Source organism: Camponotus vicinus, unplaced genomic scaffold, assembly GCF_025532165.1.
Source record: "Camponotus vicinus isolate PSW18456_S1 unplaced genomic scaffold, iyCamVici1.0 SCAF_6, whole genome shotgun sequence".
In the NCBI taxonomy this organism is placed as follows: Eukaryota; Metazoa; Arthropoda; class Insecta; order Hymenoptera; family Formicidae; genus Camponotus; species Camponotus vicinus.
The window spans coordinates 19,045,501-19,071,874 of record NW_028141978.1 but is presented as its reverse complement, the minus strand read 5'-3'; the positions used below and the strand labels follow the sequence as shown (position 1 = coordinate 19,071,874).

Below are 26,374 nucleotides of genomic sequence, written 5' to 3'. Positions count from 1 at the left end.
CGAGTTCAGATAGAGTTTCACGTTGATCAATTTGCAGTCGTCGAATCGACTCGTATCCTCAGACATAACATTCTTCCGGCCTGTTTGCAGAGCGAAGACAACGTAGCGTGGTTTCTCCAGCTGAGTCGCTGTCTTAATGGCCCACGAATGCTTGGTTGTACGCTGCAATAGCGGATACTCGTATAGATCCCACGAGCGAAAACCCATGCTGAGATATCGTCCGCTTTCCAGAGCACGCAGCATCGACAGTTTTTCGATCTCGCTCAACAGCACGTGTGGCATTCGCCATTGTATCTTGAATATGTTGATCGCAGGCTCCAGCGTTGAATCTCCAAGCAGACAATTGTTGTCGTTGCGCGATCGTATTAAGATCAATTCGTGACGAGCGTTAATCACCACGCGTTTGTAATCCTCGCAAAATCCCAATAACATGTAGAGCGGTACGCAAAAATTGAAGTGGCCATTCGCATTGGTCGACGCATCCCAGCCGGCGTTCCTCATAATAACGCTTCTATCGGATGATATCGTTACATAGTTTTTGAGCGTAGTAGTTATTCCTACGTTTCTATTGCGATCAATCTCAACGCCATCGAGTTCGTATCGAATCTCATCGAACATGAATGCGACGCAATTATTTCCCAGTGCCACATCAACTCCTCCGTCAGCTGGTGGTCTGTTTTTCGTTAGTTCTCCCTCGATGTATAGGAAACTCTCATACGGCAACGTATACAGATCCTGTTGTTGTATGGGTATTCTTATCTCGTCACTGTATCCGAACGTTGTATTGGCGAACGGGTTGTACGTGTGAGTCTCGATCTTGACGATACGATCGTCGAAGATTGGCGCGTCACCGATGTTGAGGATGCCGGTCATCGTTCAGCTGTTTCGCACCGCGAATCCCAAAGATTGTAAAAACGCAACGTTCGATGCGCTGAGTTTCTTTTTCTTGAATGATTGGATATTAGCGAACGTCGACGTTGTTGTTGTTGTAGCTGGCCTCGTAAAGATTGCGTTATCTCTCACGTCTTTCGATCCGTTCAACACGAGCATCTCATACGTCGCATACGTATGTTATCGCCGTAGCCGTCGTACGTGTAATCTTACGGTGATCTCTTCTCCTCGAAAATCGAGCAATCGTCCGTTCTGGTCGACAACGCGTAACGTTAAATCCGTAATGCTCCGCGCGATGATCGGTAGGTAAATGATCTGCGCAGGCGTTTCCGATATCTTATATCCCGGTGGTACCCTCGGTGAAAATTCATGTATCGTATGAACGAGTTTGCCGTTGTTGTACGCGCCCGCGGTCACGTTACACTCTACGCGGATAATATTCACGTTGATAATGTTAATCGGCATGTTCGATTTGTACCATTTTCGCGGCTCGAGAATACGATTCGAGAATCCTAGCAACGATCCAATGTTGTCGGGCTTGCTAAAGTTTATTCTGTATGCGCATTTGATCTCGCTCCTCATCGTATTGTAATTAGCGCGGAGCACTATCGGATATTCTCCATCTTCATAGTCACCGTCGTCAATGTGTTTCTTATCGCGATGTTTCCGTGAAATTGCATGTTTCAAAAATGCATGTATATCTCGCAACTCGTAGGATCCCTCGGGAATCGTAATTTCCGCGTCGTCTTTGCCAAAGTAAAATTTATTATTCGAGGAATTCACATTCGGTATCGTGTGATAAGTCTCAAAATCCGTTAGACCGAGCTCGTATGCATCATCGCCCAAATCTACGGCGGGAAAGAAGTTTGCCGCGAGAACGCTACTCTTCCCAGTCAACGTGAATGTCATAGACATGTCGGTAAAACTGTTTAACGAATACTGAATTAAATAGCGCAATATCAGTCTTTAAATTCACACGTATCGACCGTTCGAAGAAACTGCAAGCACAATTGTCCGCAGATGCTCTGATCGTAAGTTTGAACAGATGTGTGATTGTACTGTATCTTCGTTACGTTTCGTCCGAAATATCGCACCAATTCATTCGGTGGTCGAAGATTGCCGAAACTGTCGAAATATACGACACGATCTCCCCTCTTTGCGTACGCTACCCAATGAGTACCCGGTCCTTCGACGCTATCCAAATTTACGATACCGCTCTCGTTTCGAAATATACCACCGATCGGTAAAGAGTCGCGCATGAAAACACCTCTAAAATATGGAATGCGCACACGTCTTGCCAGTTGTAGCAATTGTACGTTGGTAGTTGCGCCCTGCGGCATTTTTAGCGTCTCTTTGACATTTTTTTTTTTTTCTTCTCGTTGACACTCCTCGTCCGTATTTGTAAGGAGCGAGATATAATCCGCGACCTTCCATGGCGCGATTGTGACGTAGCATCTCTTGCAAGTGACGTTGCGCGGCTTTTCCGTTGTTCACCGCCTTCGCTACACCCGCCGCTCCACCGATCAGGGATCCGAGCGCACCCAACATTGGTAGAATCGGCAACACGCCGCCGCGTTTCGCTACCGGAAGTATTCGTTTCTTCGCCGTATTTTTCTTCGTCTTCGTCTTCGTCTTTGTCCTCTTCATACCCATACCGAGCTTCGTCTTGGCTTTCATCGCTGCCCAGACAGCTGTGGCGGCGGCTCTCTCACCGAGAGTCGAATCTCCCGCACCGATGCGATTTCGCGCTTTCTCGGCGAGTATCCTATCCGCCGCGTGTCTCTCGGTGAGATCGTTGCTCTGAGAGTATGCTATATCGTGTTCACGACACGCCGCGTCCAATGGATTGATACCACGATCGCCTCTGGCTAATCGCTTCTGCAACCGCGTGCCTGGACCGCAAAACTGATAGCCGGGAATATGAAATTCGATCGGAAGCGCGTTTATCGCACGATTTAAGAGACCGCTGCCTCTCACAATTCTCGCTGACATACGTAGCAATCTTTTATTAACGGTGGCGGACCGTCGATGTGCGTTCGCTGCCACGGCTGATTGTAATGTCGCATGCACGAACGATATTGTTGAACCTCCGAATCAGCCTTTATATATTCTGGAAGCTTGTCCCACAATCGTTCCACGTAATCACCAAAATTTTGCAGTAAAACAATCTTTGGGATATACTGCAGTTGCTCGGCGGTAAGCCGGAAAATGTCTCTTTCATCCGACAGAAGGAGAAACATTTTTGATACTGAGCGGTTTCGAGTCGAGACACCTCTATAAATAGGTCTCCCCCTCGCGATCATTTGCAAAATTGATTCGAAAGAGAAAACATGCGGTTCGTACGACAACCTTTGACGATACGCGTGACGAATTGCGATGACAGATTACGATCAATGGGGGACAACGCGGAGATGCGCAGACACGGTACGATGCTACCGACTACTATACGCGCGATCGTTTGCGGCCCCTCGAATTGCGGTAAAACCAACGTTCTGATAAGTCTACTGGAAAGTCCGCACGGTGTACGTTTCGAGAACGTGTACGTGTACTCGAAGTCGCTGCAACAGCCGAAATATCGATATCTGGAGAATTTGTTGACGCCGATCGACGAAATCGACTACTTTACGTATCGAATAACAGTGACATCATTCCACCGAGCGAGGCACGTCCAAACTCGATTTTCGTTTTCGATGATGTGGCGTGCGACAAGCAAGATACGATAAGAGAGTACTTTGCAATGGGTCGTCACTCGAACGTCGACTGCTTCTATCTCTGTCAGACGTACGCGAGAATACCAAAACATCTTATACGCGACAACGCGAACCTGCTGATCTTGTTTAAACAGGACGGTACCAACTTGAAACACGTGTACAACGATCACGTGAATACCGACATGTCGTACGAGGATTTCAGTGAATTATGTCGTACTTGTTGGCAGCAAAGGTATGGATTCCTAGTGATAGATAAGGACAGCTCGCTTACGAACGGGCGATACAGAAAAGGATTTAACGTGTTCGCGATACCGCGAAACGATTAGTCGCTGCCGACATTCCGTCGAGAGGGGTGAAACGCTCGACACTCCGTCGACATGGCTGGAAGTGATAATATTCGCGAGCGTGAAAAGCTTGCGAAGCAGATTGAGAAAACGAGCGAATCGATCCGCAAGAAACATCGCGCTTTGAAGACCGGTAAGATCGACGACGATATCGCGGTCAAGACCCATTTTGGGCCTATTATCGAGCCACTGCAAAAGATCGCCGGCAACTCTAGCTCAATCGCGGTGAAAAACGAGCCGGAGAGTAACGCTGACGCGAAGATTAAAACGTTACCCATCAAGCGGTACAAGAAGGAAGAGGAGGAGGAGGAGGAGGTGGAGGTGGTGGATGCAACACCGAAAAAGAGGAAACGATGGAAGGCGAATCGTTTGTTATCGACACCGCGTACATCCGATCTATCGGATGCTTTACTGGATGAACCGCCGATAACCTCTACACCGTCAGTGACAACGAGAATCGTACAACCCACGATCAACCCTGAATCACTCGCAATCGAAAATGTTTTCGAAACCACGGGCAACCCGCTCGAAACATCTGTTCGAAACAGGTTACAAACGTCGGAAGGTCAAGAAGTGTTACGAGAGCACTTGGGACCACTGGGACAAAAGTACATGAGCGCTCTCCTTAGTGGCGACGAAAAAAACAAGATCGATCACGTGTACGGTGTCTATTTCGACGAGAATGAAATGCGTCTCGGTAACAAACGATTCGACATTGATAGAGATGACTCTATAATCATTGACAAAGTGAGGTATATCGGTACACCTGGATTATACGAGTTGATCTTCAAGAGAATTCCCGACGACGTCGTATACACTGAGGACGATATGCAAAAATATAAGAGCATATTAATGGCGACGAGTGCGCATAAACGCAAATATAATGCGCAAGGTCGATTAAATAGCAACAAGGGATACAAGTATAAACAAATTATCGCACCGTTGATATCGATCGAATCGAAAAAAAATAAATCCGGAACGGGAGTATTCATGCCTCGCGCGATGACGCTAACCGACAATAAGATCGATTACGTGCACTGGGACGACCCCAACGAGCTAGTGGATCGGCTACGATTGCTCGACGCTTCGCACCGAGCTGGCCACAACGCTCACGACAACGAGATCCTGTCGATCCTAGAGGAACTTCGCGAAGCCGGCCTTATTATAAATTAAACGGTGTCTCGACATAACTTATCAGTCGATCGATGTCACTCGCATCGAAAAAAATGCCTATCAACAAATTTGGATTATTCGAACGGAGAAATGATGCGATCGACACAAGCAATCGTTGGGGTAAAGTGGTGACGAGTTACTTGCGTCAAAACGCTCTATGTCGCGTCGCTACGGACTATGACGCGAGGTCGCGCAAAATTCGCCGTGTAGCGCAACCTGAGGCCGATACCGATGCAGTCAACAAACTGTACGTGGAACAATGCGTTAAAACGTTGAAGAATCAACAGAAAGAATCAGACGAGAAGCTGACTGCGTTCGAGAAGGACGTGCGAGCTTTACAGACTGCTATAAACGAGCTTCGGCGTGCGATTAACACTAATTCAGAAACGGTTATCAACCTGTAATGAGCGGTTGTAGTGAACGGCTTAGGAGCGGCTATTGTACACTTATTGAGCATCTACAAAGGCTTATCGAACATCTACGAAAGATTGTCAAACGACTACAAACGGTTATCGAACGGCTATCAAACTACAATGAGTGGCAGTGATCGAAGAGGAAACGGCTGCGAACGAGGCTACGACCAATTCAAGAACAACTGCGAACGAGGCTACGCGCATCTCAAGGACGGCTGCGAACAAGGCTATGAACACGTCAGGAACGGTTACATACGAGGCGGCATACAACTCCGGAACGGTTACGAACGGGTCAGAAACGATTGCCAACGAGGCTACGAACGGGTCAGAAACGACTGTGAACGAGGCTACGGACTACTTAGAAGCGACTACCAACAGGGTCAAGGACGGCAACAAACGGGTGAACGACGGCAGTGAACGACTATCGAACGTGTGAGGAACGTCTATCGAACGCCAACGAACGGGCCAGGAACGTCTATCGAATGTCTATCGAACGCCAAAGAACGTCTATCGAACGCCAACGAACGGGCCAGGAACGTCTATCGAACGTCTATCGAACGACTATCGAACGTCAACGATGGATCGGCGATCGGGAATAACCGGGGAAGCGAAGAAACAACATAGTTTAGAGAAACGGCAGTTGGTGAACGAACTGCACGCATCGGCGAGAAAAAATTTTCCCCGAAGACACGTCATAGTGCGGGGATACGATGACCTGTGGCAAGCTGACATCGTCGAGATGCGTCCGTACTCTCGTTTCAACAGAGGTTACCACTACATACTCACAGTCATCGATGCGTTGAGCAAGCACGCGTGGGCTGTACCACTCAAGAGTAAAGGCGGAAGCGAGACAGCTGACGCTATCGCCGAGATAATTCGAGATAGCAAGAGATGTCCGAAAAACATACAGACCGATAAAGGGAAGGAATTTTATAATGCCGACGTGCAACGGCTCGTGCGAAAACATAACATCAATCACTATTCTACGTATTCGGTATTGAAGGCATCGATCGTTGAGCGATTCAATCGCACGCTGAAAAACGACATGTGGAAGATGTTTACGCTGAACGGATCTTACAAGTGGATCCACGCGTTGCCGCGACTCGTATCGGATTACAACGCGCGCAAGCATCGAACGATCGGTATGCGACCCGTCGACGTTACCCCCGCGATCGCTGAAAGACTCATGACTACGGTGTACAACCGCGTAAATATCGCGGGTCCGGCGAAATTCAAAGTAGGTGACTCGGTACGCGTTAGCAAGTACAAGACAATTTTCGAGAAGGGTTACACGCCAAATTGGACAACCGAGGTGTTTAAAATTGTAAAAGTGCAGCATACTAATCCCGTAAGCTATTTACTCGAGGACTATCGCAAAACATCTATCGCCGGAGCGTTCTACGAGCACGAGTTGCATCGCGCGAATTATCCGGACGTATATCTCGTGGAGAAAGTACTGCGCAGGAGGGGTGACGAGGTTTACGTGAAATGGCTGGGATTTGACAATTCACACAACTCTTGGATACATAAGGACAATGTGATTTAATTAATCATACAGTGTTTATTTTTCATTTTCAAGAAAAAATATGTACAACATATAAAAATATACATGAAATATATAAAATACAAAAATCTTTATTAATACATCCTTTCCAATAATCGTATATAATACAATATATGAAATACATATATACATATGAGATACATATGAAATACATATGAAATACATATACAAAAATAATATTTCATCTAATAGTATAATACACACACACACACACATACACACACACACACACACACACACACAAATGTGTTTAGTAACACATTTATAATAAATTTATATTTTTATTGTAGAAAGAAACATTTATTTATACACCTTTCGTTGCGCTCCCATCCTTTGACATCTCTCTCTCTCTCTCTCGCGCGCGCGCTAGTTGTATGTCTCGCGATATCTTTGTTGCGCTCTCTCTCTGTCTCGCGCGTTAATCATAAGTCTCGCGATATCTTCGGCATGTGTCATTGTTCTTTCACGCTATCTCTTTCTCTCTCGCACTTAGATAGAATAAGTATAGTAATCTCTCTCTCTCTCTCTCTCTCTCTCTCTCTCTCTCTCTCTCGCATGCGCTATGATACAAAAATGTACACGGTTAAATAATTTTATATTTTATAAAGTTATCCTATAATGTCCCCACGGTAGAGTATCGGTGGTTTCGGGTACGATATACCGCTTGTCGTCGTACGGGCTCAGAGCAATTTTCGTCTCGCGAATTGTGTATACTTCGTGCAATTTAGATCTTATACAGGACTGTTGTCGCGTCATTTCGATCTCATCGTGCAAACACCGCGTGTAATCGTCGAATGTTATCGTTCTCGCGACAACGTTGCTCTTGACGCCTTTTGCCTTTTTTGTATCTTTCATACCATCGACTCGCAAAGCGTACATTTTTGCTCTAAGCCCGACGAATTCGGTCATTATCACACCGTTATTTTCATCCTTCATCAAGCCCGGCACTTTTTTATTCACGAGCGGTATACCATACGCATTGTCCGCGGCATAATCGCTCGTATCGAATCTAGCGATATCGCGCTTCATGTTCTCGTACGCATCGACGCACTCGACGTGATATATTAGACTATCTGTGTCGGTGTACATGATCTTACATTTGTCGCGATACAGGGGAGACATATACTCGTGGTGAAATTCGTACAGACACACTTTCGATATGTCGAGTATGCACATACCGACGTATATTGGTTTATAAAATTTTACTTCCAATTTGCGCAATTCTACGGCGATTAAATTTTCCGAAAAAACGCTTCGACTATGGAAATTTGGTTTGGCGATCATCGCTTCTGCGCCGTATCGTCCATCCCACTTTGTTAATAATTTTACATCGACGCGATTACGCACATTTTCCATCGTTTTTCCAAATACCGCGTTATTCATCAGTTTATATAAATTTTTTTCAAAATCATTTTTCGCGAGTGTTCTAAACTGTGTATTTAATTCAATATAATTGCGAAGCCACGGAGATTGCGTAAATTGTAATACGCGATGTATTTTTGTAACGCGAAGGCCGTGTCGCGTACATTGCTGTAGATTACGATAGTGTATGACATAACGCTTCTTATCGTAAAGCGTTGCGAGGAGTTTGTCTTGCCGCTTGCCGGGCGGCTTGTCGCGTGTCGGACAAAACGGTAGGTCAGTGTGCGTATCGTGAAGATGTTGCGGGTACTCGAGATCGACTTCAAGGATATAACCCGTAGGCGAATCTAACGCGATCGATGCTATGTCAAAATTCGACACGTCGTCGACCCATCGAAAATCTGCATAGGGCAACGGTTGACACATTGCCCATCCGTATAAATTATTAACGTCAAAATACATCAAGTATGACGATGATTTCGATGAGTCGTACGATTGCATGTACTTGTTATTAGCACGCGCGTATCTGTTGGAACATTGGCTCAGACCACCGCGTATACCGCGTTCGATAAACATGATCATGTCGATGTCGGTAAGCAATTCGAACGTAATCTTTGTATGCTTCAACATGGCATCCCACGTGTATCCGGGGAGAGTATAGTAATACGCGGGGTCGAGTTCGTAACTTTTGATGCAACTATCGCGAAAATTTTCAAAAATATCGGCTAATAACAAGACATCGATTTTCAGGTACAAATCGCTATATTCGCCTAGCGTTCGAATGGAGAATCGCGTCCAGATGTTCTCGGCGTGCGCGTAATCGCTCTCGGATATAGTTTCACCGGTCAAGGAACTGTAGAATGATTCGCGCGGTGGTAAACATGTATCTTGCAACCTATCTACAGAGTCGACATATTCGTACGGAAAGACGCCTTTCCGTGTTAAAAAACTGAAATTTTCTGCGGATAAATTTGGAAATTGTGAATGTAAAATTTTGAGTTTTTCTTTGTCTAGATAAGATGCCAATTTGTCGAGACTTGCCGTAAGAAATTTATACGAATCGATGAAGCGTAATTTTACATGATTTTTCCGTGATTTTCTTTTGTCTTCCTTAAAGTCCTCCTCAACATTTTTCGTAAACGAAATATATTTTTCTTTGGTTATCGGAAGTAATTCGATTTCCCCTTCGAACGCCGTGGCTATATCCTTGATAATGAAATGCGCGTCGTAACCGGATAAATTGTGAAAGACTATGGGAATGTAAAAAGATTCTTTGTAATTTAGATTGCAATTTGAATGCGCGGGACCCCTATATCGCCCGGTCAAATGACAATGATCGCGTACACGCGTATCGTCTTCTTGCGTAAACAATTTTTCGCATATATGACAATGCGTTGCACTATGAAATTTTTCCCACTCTTCGGATGTTAAATCTACCATGGGGACATTTGTTGTTAAAATAGTCTTTACACGTAACGCTAAATTTTTAAGTTCTTCGGTGAACCACGCGATACAATCAATACTGCGGTGAGAATTATAAACGGATAACGAGTTGTCGTGCGAACAGTGTATATAATACGCTATACTATATACCTTATGATGCTGATAATTTTTTTCTTCGTCAGTCTTTGTCAACGCACATTCCAAATCGGCATAAATCACAAATGGAAGCCGCTCTTTCCTCGTGTAGTTGTTGAACTCGAGCCACTTGTCATTGTCGCTCGGCAATCGGATAGCGCAGTCGTTCATCTCCCCGCAGTCGATCATATGTGACTGCAACTTGTCCTCCGATCCGAAATAGTGCAAGCATCTGTAAAAAAAATATTTAAATTAAAGATTTATGCAATGCATTATATTTTATAATTACATAAACTATTTAAATTATACGTACCGATCACAGATATATTTTTGATTCTTGTGTTTGCTCAACTGTGAACTGACAAGTCGCGATAGATTTTTGATGCACGCGAAATGTCCGACGCTGTTGCCGTCTTCCACGTACAACAAGTTCACATGTTTGTCTTTCTTGTGCTCCGAAAGACGTATCGGAACAATGCTGTTCTCTTTCTCGATGCTGTACACGTTGATCGAGATATTGTTTGCAAGTTCAAAGTTTTTTAGTTGGTTCAACGTCATCGGAAACTCAATATTTTGTACATTTAACACCGTCGCGTAATGTGGGTACGATGATTCCCGTTCCGCATTCCTTTCGGCGGGATATAGAGCGGCCACCACTGCCCACGCGAAACACGCATTGTCTCTGGATTGCACGTTAACCACCGCTTTCTTCGCCGTAATTTCTCGCGGTAATTTAATATAACATCCCGCGCGCATAGAATTATATTTATTTACATTAACAGTCAAATTCTGTATTTGCGACAATGCCCAACCACTATCGCGTTCCTGAAATTCTTCCAGCATTGTTAGGGTGGGCTCGATAACGCGACACTCGTACCACTCGTGCAAATCGGACGTGCGAAAGAGTTCACAGTTTCTCGTATTGATACTTTTATTCGCGCGTTTATCACTCGACACAAATTCACCGTTGAATATAGTGTTCACTTTTACACTGTTGTGTGTTTTTATAACGTCTTGCACTTGCTCGAGCACGATGTCTTTGGCATCCTCGAGAAATTGACGAGGTTCGATATAATTTGCGTTAATCACAGCACCGGTCAGAATACGACTATCGAACGCGGTATCGATCTCTCGCCAAACGAGTCTTTCCGCGTTATTGTCGCCGCTGTAATCACCACCGCTGAGTATAAACCGTCTCTGCAATCGAGTCTTTGCACCTTCGAGTCGCGCGGTTTTAGCCACCAGAGACTGTCTACTTCCGATCGAGAGTCGCGGACGCTTGACACGGCTGCGTTCTTCGAGCTGTTTGATAAATTCCTCGCAACGCTGCAGCCATGCAAAATACTCGCCCAAGGTGGCAATTTGGCGGGACTGCTCCGCCAGGTCGCGTTCAGTCTGCTCGATGTTTTCCATTTTCTTCCTGTCTTTTTTTTTCACACTTTTAAAACACTACGTCACAGTTTTCTACGGAGCACTTGCACGTGACTTTTGCACACGATAAACAATATCGTTCGCTATCTTGAACGTGAGAGAGTATATTCATACGTTTATAACGTTGAAAGCATAGGTTTAAGACATCTCCATGAACACAATGCAAAACTTTCATATCATCATCATCGGCATTGTCACAATTTTTTCGGAACATTATTTCATATCTAGGATATTTCCAACGCCTATACTGCGAAGGACGCAAATTGTTCATTATCGCCAATTCTACGCGCTTTCCAATATCTATACAAATACTAATGCCCAGAGCTTTGCCGAAACACAGAATCTTCCGTAGAATGCTCGTCGCATAGCAGTAATAGTTATTTCCATAGCTAAATTCTTCTTCTTTCTTGCACTCGTCAAACATTTGTCTGTATATTTTTTCTCGGAAGGAGTAAGACCAGTGATAAGCAGGTTCACGTTGGATACAGACCCTTTGTCCGACAATGTGGTTACTAGTTCGTGATACGCGTAAACCGAGTTCGCGATCGCGTAGAAAATGCACCGGTGATATTCGTTGCACATTCAAAAAAATTTTTTTACCCTCCAGAGTATCGATGATATCGTCTTTCAACAAATCAAAATATTCATTTTCAAAATAATCATCATCGACCTCATTATAATTAAAATTATCCATATTAAAATTAATTTTCCGTCTCGCGCACACTTTACACAGTCTTATTCAATGTTTTTTCACAGCGTACATATTGGGCACATATTGCACGGAAATCTTATATACAAAGGCTTGCTACAACTTGAACAGAATCGGCCATCCATCGCATTGAGTGTCTCATTTTTATGCTTTCGAACAGCATACATCACTTGGCTATCCATGCCTTGCAATGCAATTATACACGAAAGACATACAGCTAAAGCACCACCCGTGGAATAATAAAAGTATATGATACAAAATTTTGTACTATGTGCGTTTAGAGCATTAATTTCCGCAACAGACACTATTTTGTTGATATATTCCGTGAAGTTTGAACTGCAGTCACTAATGCAATCACTGTCAGCCGACAACGCGTGATCTTCTTCGTCTACTTCCATTTTTTGCATTAATCACACAAATTCTTCCTAACAGAACACCTCTATACAACCGATGTGTCGATGGGCGTTCAAATCACGTACTATGATTTGATGCGCTTCAATCCTCCTTATATATATTTCATCTAGTCCTTTCTTATCTTTGAAACAAAGGCGCGAAGCAGCCGAACATCGGCGCTGATACGCGTTGCATTCCTTCCGAGAAAAAATCGTGGAAGATGATTCTGGGGGTCGCCGTTTGTTTGCGAAAACATGTTCCGACGCGTTAGGGTATGTAATATAATATTACTTATCATTGCGATAAAATTACTTATCATTGCGATAACCGGGTATGTAATATAATATTACTTATACTTGCGATAAAACATCCAATTCTTCTTATATACATATTTTATCTAATCCTTTCTTATCTTTGAAACAAAGGCGCGAAGCAGCCGAACATCGGCGCTGATACGCGTTGCATTCCTTCCGAGAAAAAATCGTGGAAGATGATTCTGGGGGTCGCCGTTTGTTTGCGAAAACATGTTCCGACGCGTTAGGGTATGTAATATAATATTACTTATCATTGCGATAAAATTACTTATCATTGCGATAACCGGGTATGTAATATAATATTACTTATACTTGCGATAACCGGGCATGTAATATAATATTACTTATCATTGCGATAACCGGGCATGTAATATAATATTACTTATCATTGCGATAAAATTACTTATCATTGCGATAACCGGGTAATATAATATTACTTATCATTGCGATAACCGGGCATGTAATATAATATTACTTATACTTGCGATAACCGGGCATGTAATATAATATTACTTATCATTGCGATAACCGGGCATGTAATATAATATTACTTATCATTGCGATAAAATTACTTATCATTGCGATAACCGGGTAATATAATATAATATTACTTATCATTGCGATAACATTATTTATCATTGCGATATAACCGGGTATGTAATATAATATTACTTATCATTGCGATAAAATTACTTATCATTACGATAACCGGGCATGTAATCTAATATTACTTGCGATTTGGGGTGAGGGGTGAGGGGGTGGTCTACCGCGAGAGCTGTTACTTATATTGGGGTGAGGGGTGAGGGGTGTACCGGGGAGGTCCCTCTCCCCCGCGTGACGTCATTACCCCCCGCGTGACGTCATAAACCCCCCTCCCGCGTGACGTCATCAACCCCTCCCCCGTGTGACGTCATTACCCCCCGCGTGACGTCATTGCCCCTCCCCCCGCGTGACGTCATTACCCCCCCCCGCGTGACGTCATTACCCCCGCGTGACGTCATTACCCCCCCCGCGTAACGACATTACCCCCGCGTGACGTCATTACCCCCCCCCCCCCGCGTAACGACATTACCCCCGCGTGACGTCATTACCCCCTCCGCGTGACGTCATTACCCCCCCCCCCCCCCGCGTGACGTCATTACCCCCTCCGCGTGACGTCATTACCCCCCCCCGCGTGACGTCATTACCCCTCCCCCCGGTTCCCCTCTCCCCTCACCCCCCCCCTGAGATCCCCGAGTTAGAACCCGCCTTGTATACCTACTAAAAGTTTTTGCCGCGCTAAAGAAAGGAAACATTGATGTATTTTTATAGTTTACACTTACTACTTGACTCCCGATTATTCCAGCCCATACGTTTATGGACCAGCGAAACTGAAACGCTCCTTGTCGAACGAGATGAGGATTTTCCTCTCCCCAATGTAAATAATTGCGTGAATTAAACACACCGTTCGGAATGAAAGTAGCTTCGTCTGTCCATAAAATAATATCGGGGAAAAATAAATTCCGCCGACATTGCGAGAAATCCTGCGTATGATTTACCGAGAATTACTGTACGCTGAAAATACCGTAAATGTAAAAAATTGGTGAAAATAATATCTTCATAAAAATTGATCCGTGGCTGACAATCCCTTGGTAAAAGTTGTTGCACACGTTGGTAATGATACGGGCGTAATCCGTTTACACGTAAAGCACGATGTACCGCGTTTCGCGAAAAACCAAATTCGTGTGCCACACGACGCACGCTAGTTGTAGGATTTTTACTAAATGTTTCGAGAATCCTTTCTTTATCTCGAGCACGAAAACGCACTGAACGACCGCATCCATGATTATGCACAAGACATCCAGTTTCACGCAATCGTTGCACAACACGTAAAATTGTTTGATCGTACGGTTTTCGTGCACGCCCGGGAAATCGTTCCACGTAAATTGCGGCCGCGCAATGAGTATTTTCTCCCGCTAGCCCGTACGCCACAATCATATCCGTATATTCCTGCGGAGTATACTTCATTCTCGCTGTTAAATACTACGCGAATACAAAATTTTCACTAAAACCGCCAAGTCTTAGCTCTCGCAAGCTGTTGCCAGAGAGCATACGTCAGCAGCACGCAACCACAGCTGAGCGGACATGTGAGTGTGAACGTACGTATGAGCTCGGCGCCTGCGCACTATGGTTACGCGCTGTTACTCACGCAGATTTGCTGATTTTCTTTAATTTATTTCTCGTTAATTATTGCGAATATTGCATAACTGTACAAGACTTTTCTTCTAACTTTGAGCCAATCTACCTAAATTTTTTAAAATTATCATCACTTTCATGACACCCTGTATATATATATATATATAATATATATGTGTGTATGTGTGTGTGTGTGTGTGTGTGTGTGTGTGTGTGTGTGTGTGTGTGTGTGTGTGTGTGTGTGTGTGTGTGTGTGTGTGTGTGTGTGTGTGTGTGTGTGTGTGTGTGTGTGTGTGTGTGTGTGTGTGTGTGTATGATCATTAGTTTGTTCGTGTCGCTACGCGACACTTCTCTCTCGTATTTAAGTTTAATCATGAGAATTATATAAAGCTTGCAAAGGGCGACAAATATGATTCAAAATATTTTGCTTCAATTTAATGTCCGACGCAACCTCAGTGCAGCAACTTCAGATATTAAATTGATTTTATAAATCGGACGAATAAATGTCCGACAAATAAATAATAAAAATGAACCGTTCATCATTTTCAGAGTTTCAGATAAAAATGATTCAATTTTAGAAAAGTAATAAAACAGTATTAATTTTATAGATAGCGCTATCAAGTATATAAATTTCCATTTTTAAAAATTGTAATGTCCTTGATTTTATTTTGACACTATTTAAGATTACTGTTTTATTGCTTTTCTTAAACTATACTGTTTTTGCATAAAATATTTTTTCAAAAAAAAGTATTTCATTCCAGATATTTTAAATAGACATTTAAAATACATTAGTATATTTAATGATTTCCTCTGGATCAGTTTAGGACAATGAGAAAGACATTTTAAACTTTTAGTGGATATTGTTGGGATTTAATTTTGTTATGTAAGTCATCCCAGGAATATCTATTTTTGGATCTCCTAAGGATAACATGAAAGCGGACATTCAGATATCCTCAGTATATCCTAAGTATGTCTTACAGTTTTACACAGATATTCTTCGGATAATTAAAAGTTTTTGAAGTATATCCGGTGGTCGTACCTAGGATCAACTTTTGCTATGTGGGTATCTTCCGATATTAGGTCCTTGATATAATTTCCTTTCATAATTTCTGATATTCCCTTCTTATTATATGCTGTTATGATTTTCCAAATATCTTCTCCTAATACTATCTTCCTTATTTGTACTCCTTCTGTTATTCTCTCGTTTTCGCCCTTTCTTAATATCCTTCTTTATTCCTGTGATGATTTCTTCCATTGTTCTGCCCTTATTTTGCTCTCTCTTAGCGTGCTGACACTTCTATTTAAAATCTTCGGGTAAATAATTTTTTAGCCTATCTCTACGTTTCCCTTCCATCCAAGTTTCCGTCGCGTCATTTCGATTATGTCAAATATCTTGATATACTCCCTCGATATACTTCCTTGATACACTCCCAGAATTGCACGTCCTTATTACCTGCAATATTCCAAAAACCTATTTTAATTTTTCTTACACCTTAGATTATATTTTCTTCTCTCTTGCTTATCTACTGCTTTTGTATCTTCTTTAGCTTTGCTGTATCGCCCTGCCTCCTCGCAGATCGCGCTCACGGGCTCTCGAGAAGAGGTCGTATGGGCAGCTTTAATTTCTATTGGCTCGCTAATTACGAATCCATAAAGCTCTGCCTGCTCTAAAAATTTCGTTGCTTTAGACTTTCTTCTCCTTTCCAAACGAAATTTTTATGACATGTAGTTTTCTGTAGCCGATCTTCACTTAAGTTACTTTTTAATTAGTATACTATCTTACCGATTTAATTCTTGAAGGAGACAGAAAAAATCGCGGAAGTGACAAACCGTGTAGATATCGCTTATTTGCTTAACTCTTATCTTTTGAAATATTGATATTGCATATTGCACTAGATTGTACTCAATAAACACGACACCTATCAATATGCACCAGATAATCCCATACGGAAAATAATTAGTATTAGATATCCACTAGATATTCTTTATAGGCATTGAGGATATCCACGAATATATAAAAAAATAGCTATTAGAGATGTTGTAGAAAATGTCCGCAATTCAAGGTTTCATAAATATCTACAGGATATATAAACCAATATCCTGCAAATATCCGTACAATATTCAGTGGATATTTATTATATATACATAGATACTGTTGGGTATATTGCGCCCCTTGGGCCAGGCGCTAAGCACTACGCTACTGATTGACGAACTGCGCGACCAAGAGCGATTGCTCGCACGACGCAGAGGCAACGGTGCATACGGCACGACACGACTATGCACACGGCACGGCACGACGATGCACACGGCACTACAATAAGAAAGACGTCATAAGGGACCACCGAAAGACGGACTGTCGGAGAAGCATGGGTGTCGACGTGAACGAAGCATAAACGACGTGCCTGATTCTGCAATAATTACTTCAGACTGTTCGCATATTGAGGACATAATAATAGGGCTCAACGGCCTTAAACATTATATAAAACCAACAAACACAACAATTGGCGCTGCAGCTTATTGAACCTGCAAGAAAAAGACGATGGAACGAATACTTTAAGCGCTAGCGACTACTGCGCAAAACCAGGAGCAGACATTACATCAGATCGATGAGTCACAAAAGCAAATGGCGGAGAGACTGACATATCAAACAATGAGAATAGACGATAGTGCAAAATCGTCACAATTTTCAAATCTGGCTACACGGCTCGGTAAATTCGTTCATGATTCTACAAGGGGTAAAACCTCACGTTATGGTTGGAACGTCATAGAAGCACTTTCGCGGAAGGAGCGAAGGGTTTAACCGAGACGGAGAGCAAAGAGCTACTTCTTCATGCTCTCCGGGACGACGAGTATCAACGATTACTCAGTCGTTTATCACCGAAGAAACCGCACGAAATGTCTTTTGAAGATCTCGTGCAACATCTTAAGAAACAGTTCCATGATAATAAAACGTTATTTTAACGTCGTTTTGAAGTTCCCGATTTTCGTGCTTCCTCGCCAGCAATGGCAATAGAAATACTTGACAAAGTAAATGTTCTAGGAGATCCCTTTGAGCTCGATAATTTCAATATCGACCAACTGAAAATTCTGCGAACGGCTCTCGCCCTAAGCGACCACACCTACTACACAGAGCGAACAGTCCTTTTCAAGGTTGCATCAGAAAAGGAAAACTGCATATTTCAAGACATTAGAGAAATCTGCTACGCACACGCAAACCGCACAGCTGACATCATGCGCGTTGGAGGACAATGCTTCTCAGAAATCAACGCGGTCAGCCAATCAACGAAAAATACACCTAAAAAGAAAGGTAAATATTACGAAAAGAAGACAAATCTTACTACAATGCATTAAAGAAGACAAATTCTACTACACTGTCATGGCTGCGATTTCGCAAAACACAGACGAGATGCATGTCCTTTTAAGAAAGCTGAATGCAGATTATGCAAGAAAACGGGACATATTGCTAGAGTTTGCTTATCGAACAAAATAAAATAAATACTGTCAGATTACAAGGTGTTCTAGGCAGGACATCGGCAAATTCGTGCATATTACTATCAACAACAAGCCATTGAAAATGAAGTTGGACACAGGGGCGGACGTAACCACGATCGGGAGAGAAACTTGGACACGAATCGGTCATTCAAAACTCCAACCTCTCACTACTTCATGTGTTAATGTCTCAGGACATCCAATGCATACTATAGGATTTTTTAATGCCTCACTTGGCCACAAGAACTATATGACAAAAGCACCAGTCATTGTACTTGATCGCCCAGAAACTGCACTTATTAGCTCTCAAGCAATAGATGAGCTTGGCTTAATTACCTATCACACAGGAGTCGTCGGAAATCAACAAATGATAAATACGATTACGGTAAATTCACTTCATAAACAATTCACAGAACTTTTTAGCAATTCGACAGGTGAATGCACCAAAATGACAGTTCATCTGCAGCTTAAACCAGATGCGAAACCGAAACACATTCCACGATGTCCAATCGCACTTGCATCAGAAGAACCACTCAATGAAGAACTGGATAGACTCGTTAAGAACGGAATTTTAACGCCAGTCGACTTTTCGGAATGGGCTGCTCCCATAGTAGTTGCACGCAAAGCAAATGGGAAAATACGCATTTGTGCAGACTACTCAACAGGATTAAATGACGCACTTGACGCGGAGGATTATCCAATCCCAAGTATAGAGGACCTTATAGCAAAACTTCGAGGAAGTTCTATCTTCTCATAGCTAGATTTATCTGATGTTTATTTCCATCTAAGACTGGATGAGGAAAGTAAGAAGCTAACTACAATAAATGCTCAACGAGGTTTATTCGCTTACAATCGGTTGGTTTTTTGGATTAAAAACAGCTCCTGCAATTTTCCAACGTACGCTGGAACAGGCACTTACAGATATTCCAGGCGTACTCGTCTATCTTGATGATATTCTGATTTGTGGCCAGGAACGCACAGAGCATGATACGCGCCGTGCTAAACCGCTTGCAAGAATGGGGTTTTGGACTCCAAAGGAAAAATGTAAATTTCATACTTCAACAGTTAAATACCTTGGATTTATTGTTTCAGCTAAAGGTATTGAGCCTGACCCAGCACGTCTTCGACCTATCCAAACAATGCGAGCTCCGACGAATGCAAAAGAAATACGCTCGTTTTTAGGTCTGATAAATTACTATTGGAAATTTGTGCCAAGTTTGCATCGACTCAAAGCACCATTCGAAGCTTTGATCAAGAAAGATGTACCTTTCGTGTGGACAGCGAAAATGAAGAAAACGTTTGAGGATATTAAAAATATTCTTACTGGACCACTTCTACTAGCTCATTACGATCCCAGACAAACTCTGATCGTTGCAGCACACGCTAGTTCGATCGGAATTGGTGGCGTCCTATTACAACGCGCTCCAGATGGTCAGGTAAAAGCAGTCTTCCACATGTCAAAAGCATTGACAAAGGCTCAACAGAATTACAGCCAATCGAAAAACAAGCTTTAGCATTAGTCACTGCAGTTGAACATTTTCGAAAATTCGTATATGGCCGTCACTTCGTGCTACAAACGGACCATCGTCCACTTCAAGCCCTGTTTAAAACGTCGAATACAAAAGGTCCAGATACGCGCAGAGCAAATCGATTGAAACGATGGTCTCTTCGATTAATTGGATACGACTTCGACATAGAATATGTCATTTCCGAAAAATTTGGTCAAGCGGACGCTTTTTCAAGATTAATACAGGACACAAAACAAGACGAAATAGACGCCGACCTCGAAGAAGTTGTAATTGCGCTACAGGAAACAGATACAGAGCTACAACAGATTATCAACGAATCAGTACAGTTTTTACCTTCAACCTTCGGCTCGACAAGAGCTCCAACGTGCGACATTCAGCGATGGAATTCTTGCTGAAGTTATAGATCGTCTACAAAACGGATGGTTCAAATCGGACGTAACTGATAAAGAGTTAATGCCATATTATCGTCGTCGCGATTACTTAGTCTTACTTAGTTCTAGATGAGAAACTAATAATTTCTAAACGTCTACAATCTACTGTACTGAAGCAACTACACATTGCGCATCCAGGTATTCGCCGGATGATACAGCTTGCTCGACGTTATTTCTATTGGCCGGCGATGCATGATGACATCGAAAGATACGTAAAAAAATGCAATCATTGCGATCGCACAGAAAGCAACCCAGTAAAAGAACCATTACACCCATGGCCAAATCCAGAAAAACCATGGTCACGCCTTCACATTGATTTCGCAGGTCCGATACACGGACAATGGGTACTCGTCATTGTCAATACTATTCCAAATTCGTGGAAGCAGGATGGTTCTCAACAATAACATCGGCAGCAACATGTCAATATCTGCGAAGACTCTTTAATCGATATGGACGTCCTGAAGTACTAGTTTCAAATAACGGTATTCAATTCACTTCAATGGAATTCGCGCAACTGTGCGCCGAATTTAGAATCCTTCACCTGCGTACCCCACCTGGGCATCCACAATCAAATGGTCAAGCCGAGAGAATGGTCAGAACATTGAAAAGTTAGACACAAGTCAAAGTTCACAGTTAGAAACGGAATTAAACAAATTCGTTTACGCATACAACTACACACCCAGTGATGCGGTACCGGATCATAAGTTTCCGGCAGAAATATTCTTTGGACGTAAGCTTAGAACTCCATTAGATATTTTTACTGCAACCGAAAAACCTGATCTAAGTCTTGCTTCTCGGCAGAAGCAAATGAAACAACAATACAATGCTCATCACGGCGCAAGGCCACGTTCATTTACTACAGGTCAATCGGTACTAATTCAACTCTCCAATGGACAGCGTATTCCTGGGAAAATTGTTAAGCTGATAGGAAAAGCACTCACTCGCGTCAGTATTGAAGGAGGATTCATTACCAGACATTTCAATCAAATATGGAATTGTCCCAAGGGACAGGAAAAGAAATACAATACGATTAGCGAAGATCTACTACCTTCAGGAAAAGAATCAGCACGGATTTAACCAGATCCAGTACTTCACACTTCGCTAGGAGAAAGAAAGGAGACAGAACTTCTCAACAACGGGACCACACAACCCCCAGAAGCATCTGCTCATCGTTCTGAACATCTTTCACATCGAATTCAAGGCGGTGGGAGGAACTCCCACCCCTACCGAAAACAGCATTCTTAAGCAGAGGAGGAATGTTGGATATATTGGGCCAGGCGCTAAGTACTACGCTACTGATTGACGAACTGCGCGACCAAGAGCGATTGCTGGCACGACAACGCGCAGAGACAACGGTGCATGCGGCACGGCACGACTATACACACGGCACGGCACGACGATGCACACGGCACTACAGTAAGAAAGACGTCATAAGGGACCATCAAAAGACGGACCGTCGGAAAAGCATGGATGTGGTCGATGTGAACGAAGCATAAACGACGTGCTTGATTCCGCAATAATTACTTCAGACTGTTCGCATATTGAGAACATAATAATAGGGCCCAACGGCCTTACAAAGGGAACCCACGGGCTGGGAAATGAAGTTTGAGGCTTCGTGTGGTAATAGTAGTGCTCGAAACTCATACCATGCTCAAGCCATAGGACCCCATAAACCGCCAGTTCCGAGAAAAAGCGTCTCAAACTTCGTGTAGCAATTTATATACCTAAAAGTTTTCTCCATTGCCAAGCATCCCGGTGGCCGAAGCGGTAGCGGGCCAGCGTGGTAAGCCAGAGGTTCCGTGTTCGAACCTCTGCTCGTGAATTTTTTTTTTCATACAATTTTTTTATGCATTTTATTTTTAAATTTGTTTAATATTGTAATAATAATCTTGCAAATATTTATTATTATTACAATTTTATTATCTTTATTATTAATTACGTTAATATCATAATCGTAAGAATTATAACGAAAATAATATTTTCGTAAAATCTATCGCTGTAAAATATTTATAGGCGGTATAATACGTCAAATATTATGTGTCTATACTTTTCATTTTCAAAAGTTATACCTTGAAAAATGTGAGGCTAATATGATACAATACGCCTCGAAATTAACGGACGACAGAAAAATTTTCAGAAATGGTAACGAAGTTTGCTTTTCGCTAGACCTTCTCAAAACTCCTTGTACATGTAAGCAACCATCATTTATTTGTTGCTCACATTGCCGAAATGTCTTTTGTTTTGAATGCTTTTATGATAATTATCATTCGGGTTCTTGTAAATAATAAAAAAAAAATCGGATTGTGAATAAATATAAATACAAATATAATTCCTATTCTTCTTGACTTCATTATTATTCTCCCATACATAATATTTGATGTATTATACCGCCTATAAATATTTTACAGCGATAAATTTTACGAAAATATTATTTTCGTTATAATTCTTACGATTATGATATTAACATAATTAATAATAAAGATAATAAAATTGTAATAATAATAAATATTTGCATGATTATTATTATAATATTAAACAAATTTAAAAATAAAATGCATAAAAGAAATGTATGAAAAAAAAAGTTCACGAACAGAGGTTCGAACACGGAACCTCTGGCTTACTACGCTGGCCCACTACCGCTTCAGCCACCGGGCCGCTTGGCAATGGAGAAAACTTTTAGGTACATAAATTGCTACACGAAGTTTGAGGCGCTTTATCTCGGAACTGGCGGTCTATGAGGTCCTATGGCTTGAACATGGTATGAGTTTCGGGCACTACTATACCACATGAAGCCTCATCCCGAACTTCATTTCTCAGCCCGTGGGTTCCCCTTGTTAGACATTATACAAAACCAACAAACACAACAGATACATTTATTACATGTATATCGATATTTATTTTTGGATGGATATTCACTTAATGTTCTGTATATAGATACATATATGACGGAATTTAAAAAAAAATTAACCGGTTAATTTATGGAGCTCTGGAGCTCCTCGCAAAAGCTAGAGAAGATGCGACTATCAGCCGCGTTCTCTGACTATACCCAAAATATTTGCGAGCTTACGATAAGCCGTAACTCTCGGGACCTATGCCGCGGCCTTATATACTGTCTTAGACGGATCCCACTTTCGGGTTAGGCGTTTTCCTTTTCGCCACCTAACGGCGAAGCGTAAAGCTCATGGAAGTATATGAATATCCACTGGATATCTTTGGTGGCTACTTAGTGAATATACATTCACACAAGAAAAAACGGGCTATTAAAGGACCCCGCACATTTTATATGAAAAAGTGGCTTCGGTCAAATTGGCTGAAATTGAAATATGTTGTAGTTTAGGTGGTGCTGATCAAAAGTTTCCTGGGGGAAATAATTTAAAAATCAAAAGTATAAAAGTATGATTTGAAGTGAGTGGTATTGAAGTTTAAAAAAACGTCTGTTTTTGAATACATAGATTAAATTTGTTGGAGATTCTCCGGTGGAATCCGCGTGTCGGCCAAACGAGCACGTGGTCGTGAACAATAAATGTACACCGATTTTACTAAGAAATAATTCTATATAATTAGCTATTGTTCTACACAAGAGATTGTCACAAATATCGAGTTGATAAACAATAAAAAACAGTCTTTCGATACTAGCAATGAGAATCAGAGTCGCACAATTATTACGAGAGAGAGTACTGTTCGCCGCGAGGCTCGAGACGGAAGTGAAGACCGTTTCGCGCGTGCCATCCAGGTGCTCTCTCCCAAAATTCGCAATTCATTCTTACTTCATATCAATCTAATTGCGCGCCGATCTAAATAATTATTTCCCAACAAAATTAATACATAAATGTTTGAAAAAAAAGAAAATATATATATATATATATATATATATATATATATATAATACATAAATAATAAATATTAATATTTATATATAATGTGTGCCATTTTTACAATATTTAATGATTCCAAATCCTTTCTGTTATATATGCGTGTATGCGCGCGCGCGCGCTGTACTTGATCTTTGCGTAATACACACACATGACAAAAAGAGTTTAAAATCATTAAATACTGTAGAAGTGGCTGTAGAAAAAAAATATATATTTATTTTTTTCAAACATTTATATATTAATTTAATTTATGTATTCAAAAACAGACGTTTTTTAAACTTCGATATCACCCATTTCAAAAATTATCGTATTTTTTATACTTTTGATTTTCGGACTTTTTGGCCTGAGGAAACTTTTGAGCACCACCTAAACTACAACATATTTCAATTTCAGCTAAGCAATTTGACCGAAGCCACTTTTTTCATATAAAATGTGCGGGGTCCTTTGGAGAAATATGATTACATTCATAAAACTGTGAATCATTTGACGAATTTTTTGTGGACCCGGATAACGAAGCTTATATTCAAACTATTGAATTATCATGGCGTTCTTTAGGAGCGTTTAAGTAGAGGTGGTATTAGACAAGATATAATAATCGATCATATGTATATATGTAAATATCTGTGGCGATATAAAATAAAATAACTGGAAGAGATCCATTTCGCCAATTATTAGATGACATAAGATATGTATATTCGGGAAATTAATAAAAATGAAAAAAAAATGGAACACAAAGTTTGTATTTTCTACGATATTACGACTCTATATAGATTTTCAATTTTCAGTAAAAGAACTCGGCAAAACTACATATTAGCGACGACCTCACCTCAACTTTTATAACTTTGACATATGTTGCAAAATGACTTTCAGTTGATCTTGATGGTAAATTTAATTTCTAAGGATATGTGTTGTCAAGATTATGACCCTCAATGACATCCAAAAGATTTTCTCTGTCTATTTTTGTATGATTCCATATAAGTTTGCAATTTTCCACACGAAGCGAAGTGAGCCTCAACCTTCACAATCACTGCAATCAGTATATTATGAGGTTCATTGTTGTACAATTAACATAGGTTTGCAACTTTGCACGCGAAGCGAGGTCCACACCACATCACCGCTGAGTCAGTGCGAAACGAGGTCTATTAAGTAAGATTTCACATAGATTTGCAACTTTTCACGCAAAGCCAAGTCTACTCTATACTACTCCTGAATCAGCGCGAAACGAGGTCTATTATTGTACGGTTCTACATAGGTTTGCAAGTTTTCACGCGAAGCGAGGTCCACACTATATCACCCCTGAATCAATGCGAAACGAGGTCTATTATTGTAAGGTTCCACGTAGGTTTGCAACTTTCCACGCAAAGCGAAGTCTATACCACATCACTCCTGAGTCAGTATGAAATGAAGTATATTGTTGTATGGTTTTACGTGGATTTGTATGATATTTAAAAATTAGATATAATTCGCGAAAATGGTTTTGTTTATAACTTTTTAATAAACATCGATTGACAGCTGAAATCTTTTAAAGGTCATTCAGGGTCGTGATCTTGATAACATATGTTCTTAGAAGTTAAATTTAATATTAAAGTTAACTGAAATTTGTTTCGAACAAGCTGTCTAAAGGTAATATTTACTTTTATGAAAAAATGCTTAAAAAGTGTCTTAATTTTCGAGTCGCCAAAAATCCTTCTCGTATACTTATTTTGTATCTAAAATGAACCTATTTACAAAATTTGACGCAAATCAGAGCATAATCGTTTTTGGAAGTTTCGCCACTTTTTGATCCATAAAACTGTATTGAAGATATCGAAATCTGATACATCGTCGTCTGACGTACAAAATCGCAATAAAAAGCTATTTTTTCAAAAGATTTATGTTGTGCCCTAATTGCAGCCAATATACTATTCTATAAACTTCAAAATAAAAAGTTTCGTGAGTTCTTGGAAAAATATACGAAAAGAAGAATTCCAGATGAAAGTACGCTTCGCAAAAATT

At 41.5% G+C, this 26,374-nt stretch overlaps 4 protein-coding genes across 8 annotated transcripts in view; 2 read left to right on the top strand and 2 right to left on the bottom strand.

Annotated features, from left to right (window-relative positions):
* Positions 1–26,374, bottom strand: part of LOC145973432 (uncharacterized) — a 234,534-nt gene that overhangs the window by 91,932 nt on the left and 116,228 nt on the right. The window lies entirely within an intron of this gene.
* LOC145973431 (protein expanded) overlaps positions 1–26,374 on the top strand; it is a 530,479-nt gene that overhangs the window by 468,659 nt on the left and 35,446 nt on the right. The window lies entirely within an intron of this gene.
* LOC145973168 (uncharacterized) lies at positions 3,811–5,267 on the top strand. The gene is made up of 2 exons (XM_083102407.1): positions 3,811–3,834; positions 4,109–5,267. Exons 1-2 carry the CDS (start codon positions 3,811–3,813, stop codon positions 5,117–5,119), a joined length of 1,035 nt encoding a protein of 344 aa, XP_082958533.1. The 3' UTR covers positions 5,120–5,267.
* On the bottom strand, positions 7,322–8,432 carry LOC145973436 (uncharacterized). Its single transcript, XM_083102811.1, has one exon. The coding sequence runs from the start codon at positions 8,378–8,380 to the stop codon at positions 7,697–7,699; it is 684 nt and encodes a 227-aa protein (XP_082958937.1). The 5' UTR covers positions 8,381–8,432; the 3' UTR covers positions 7,322–7,696.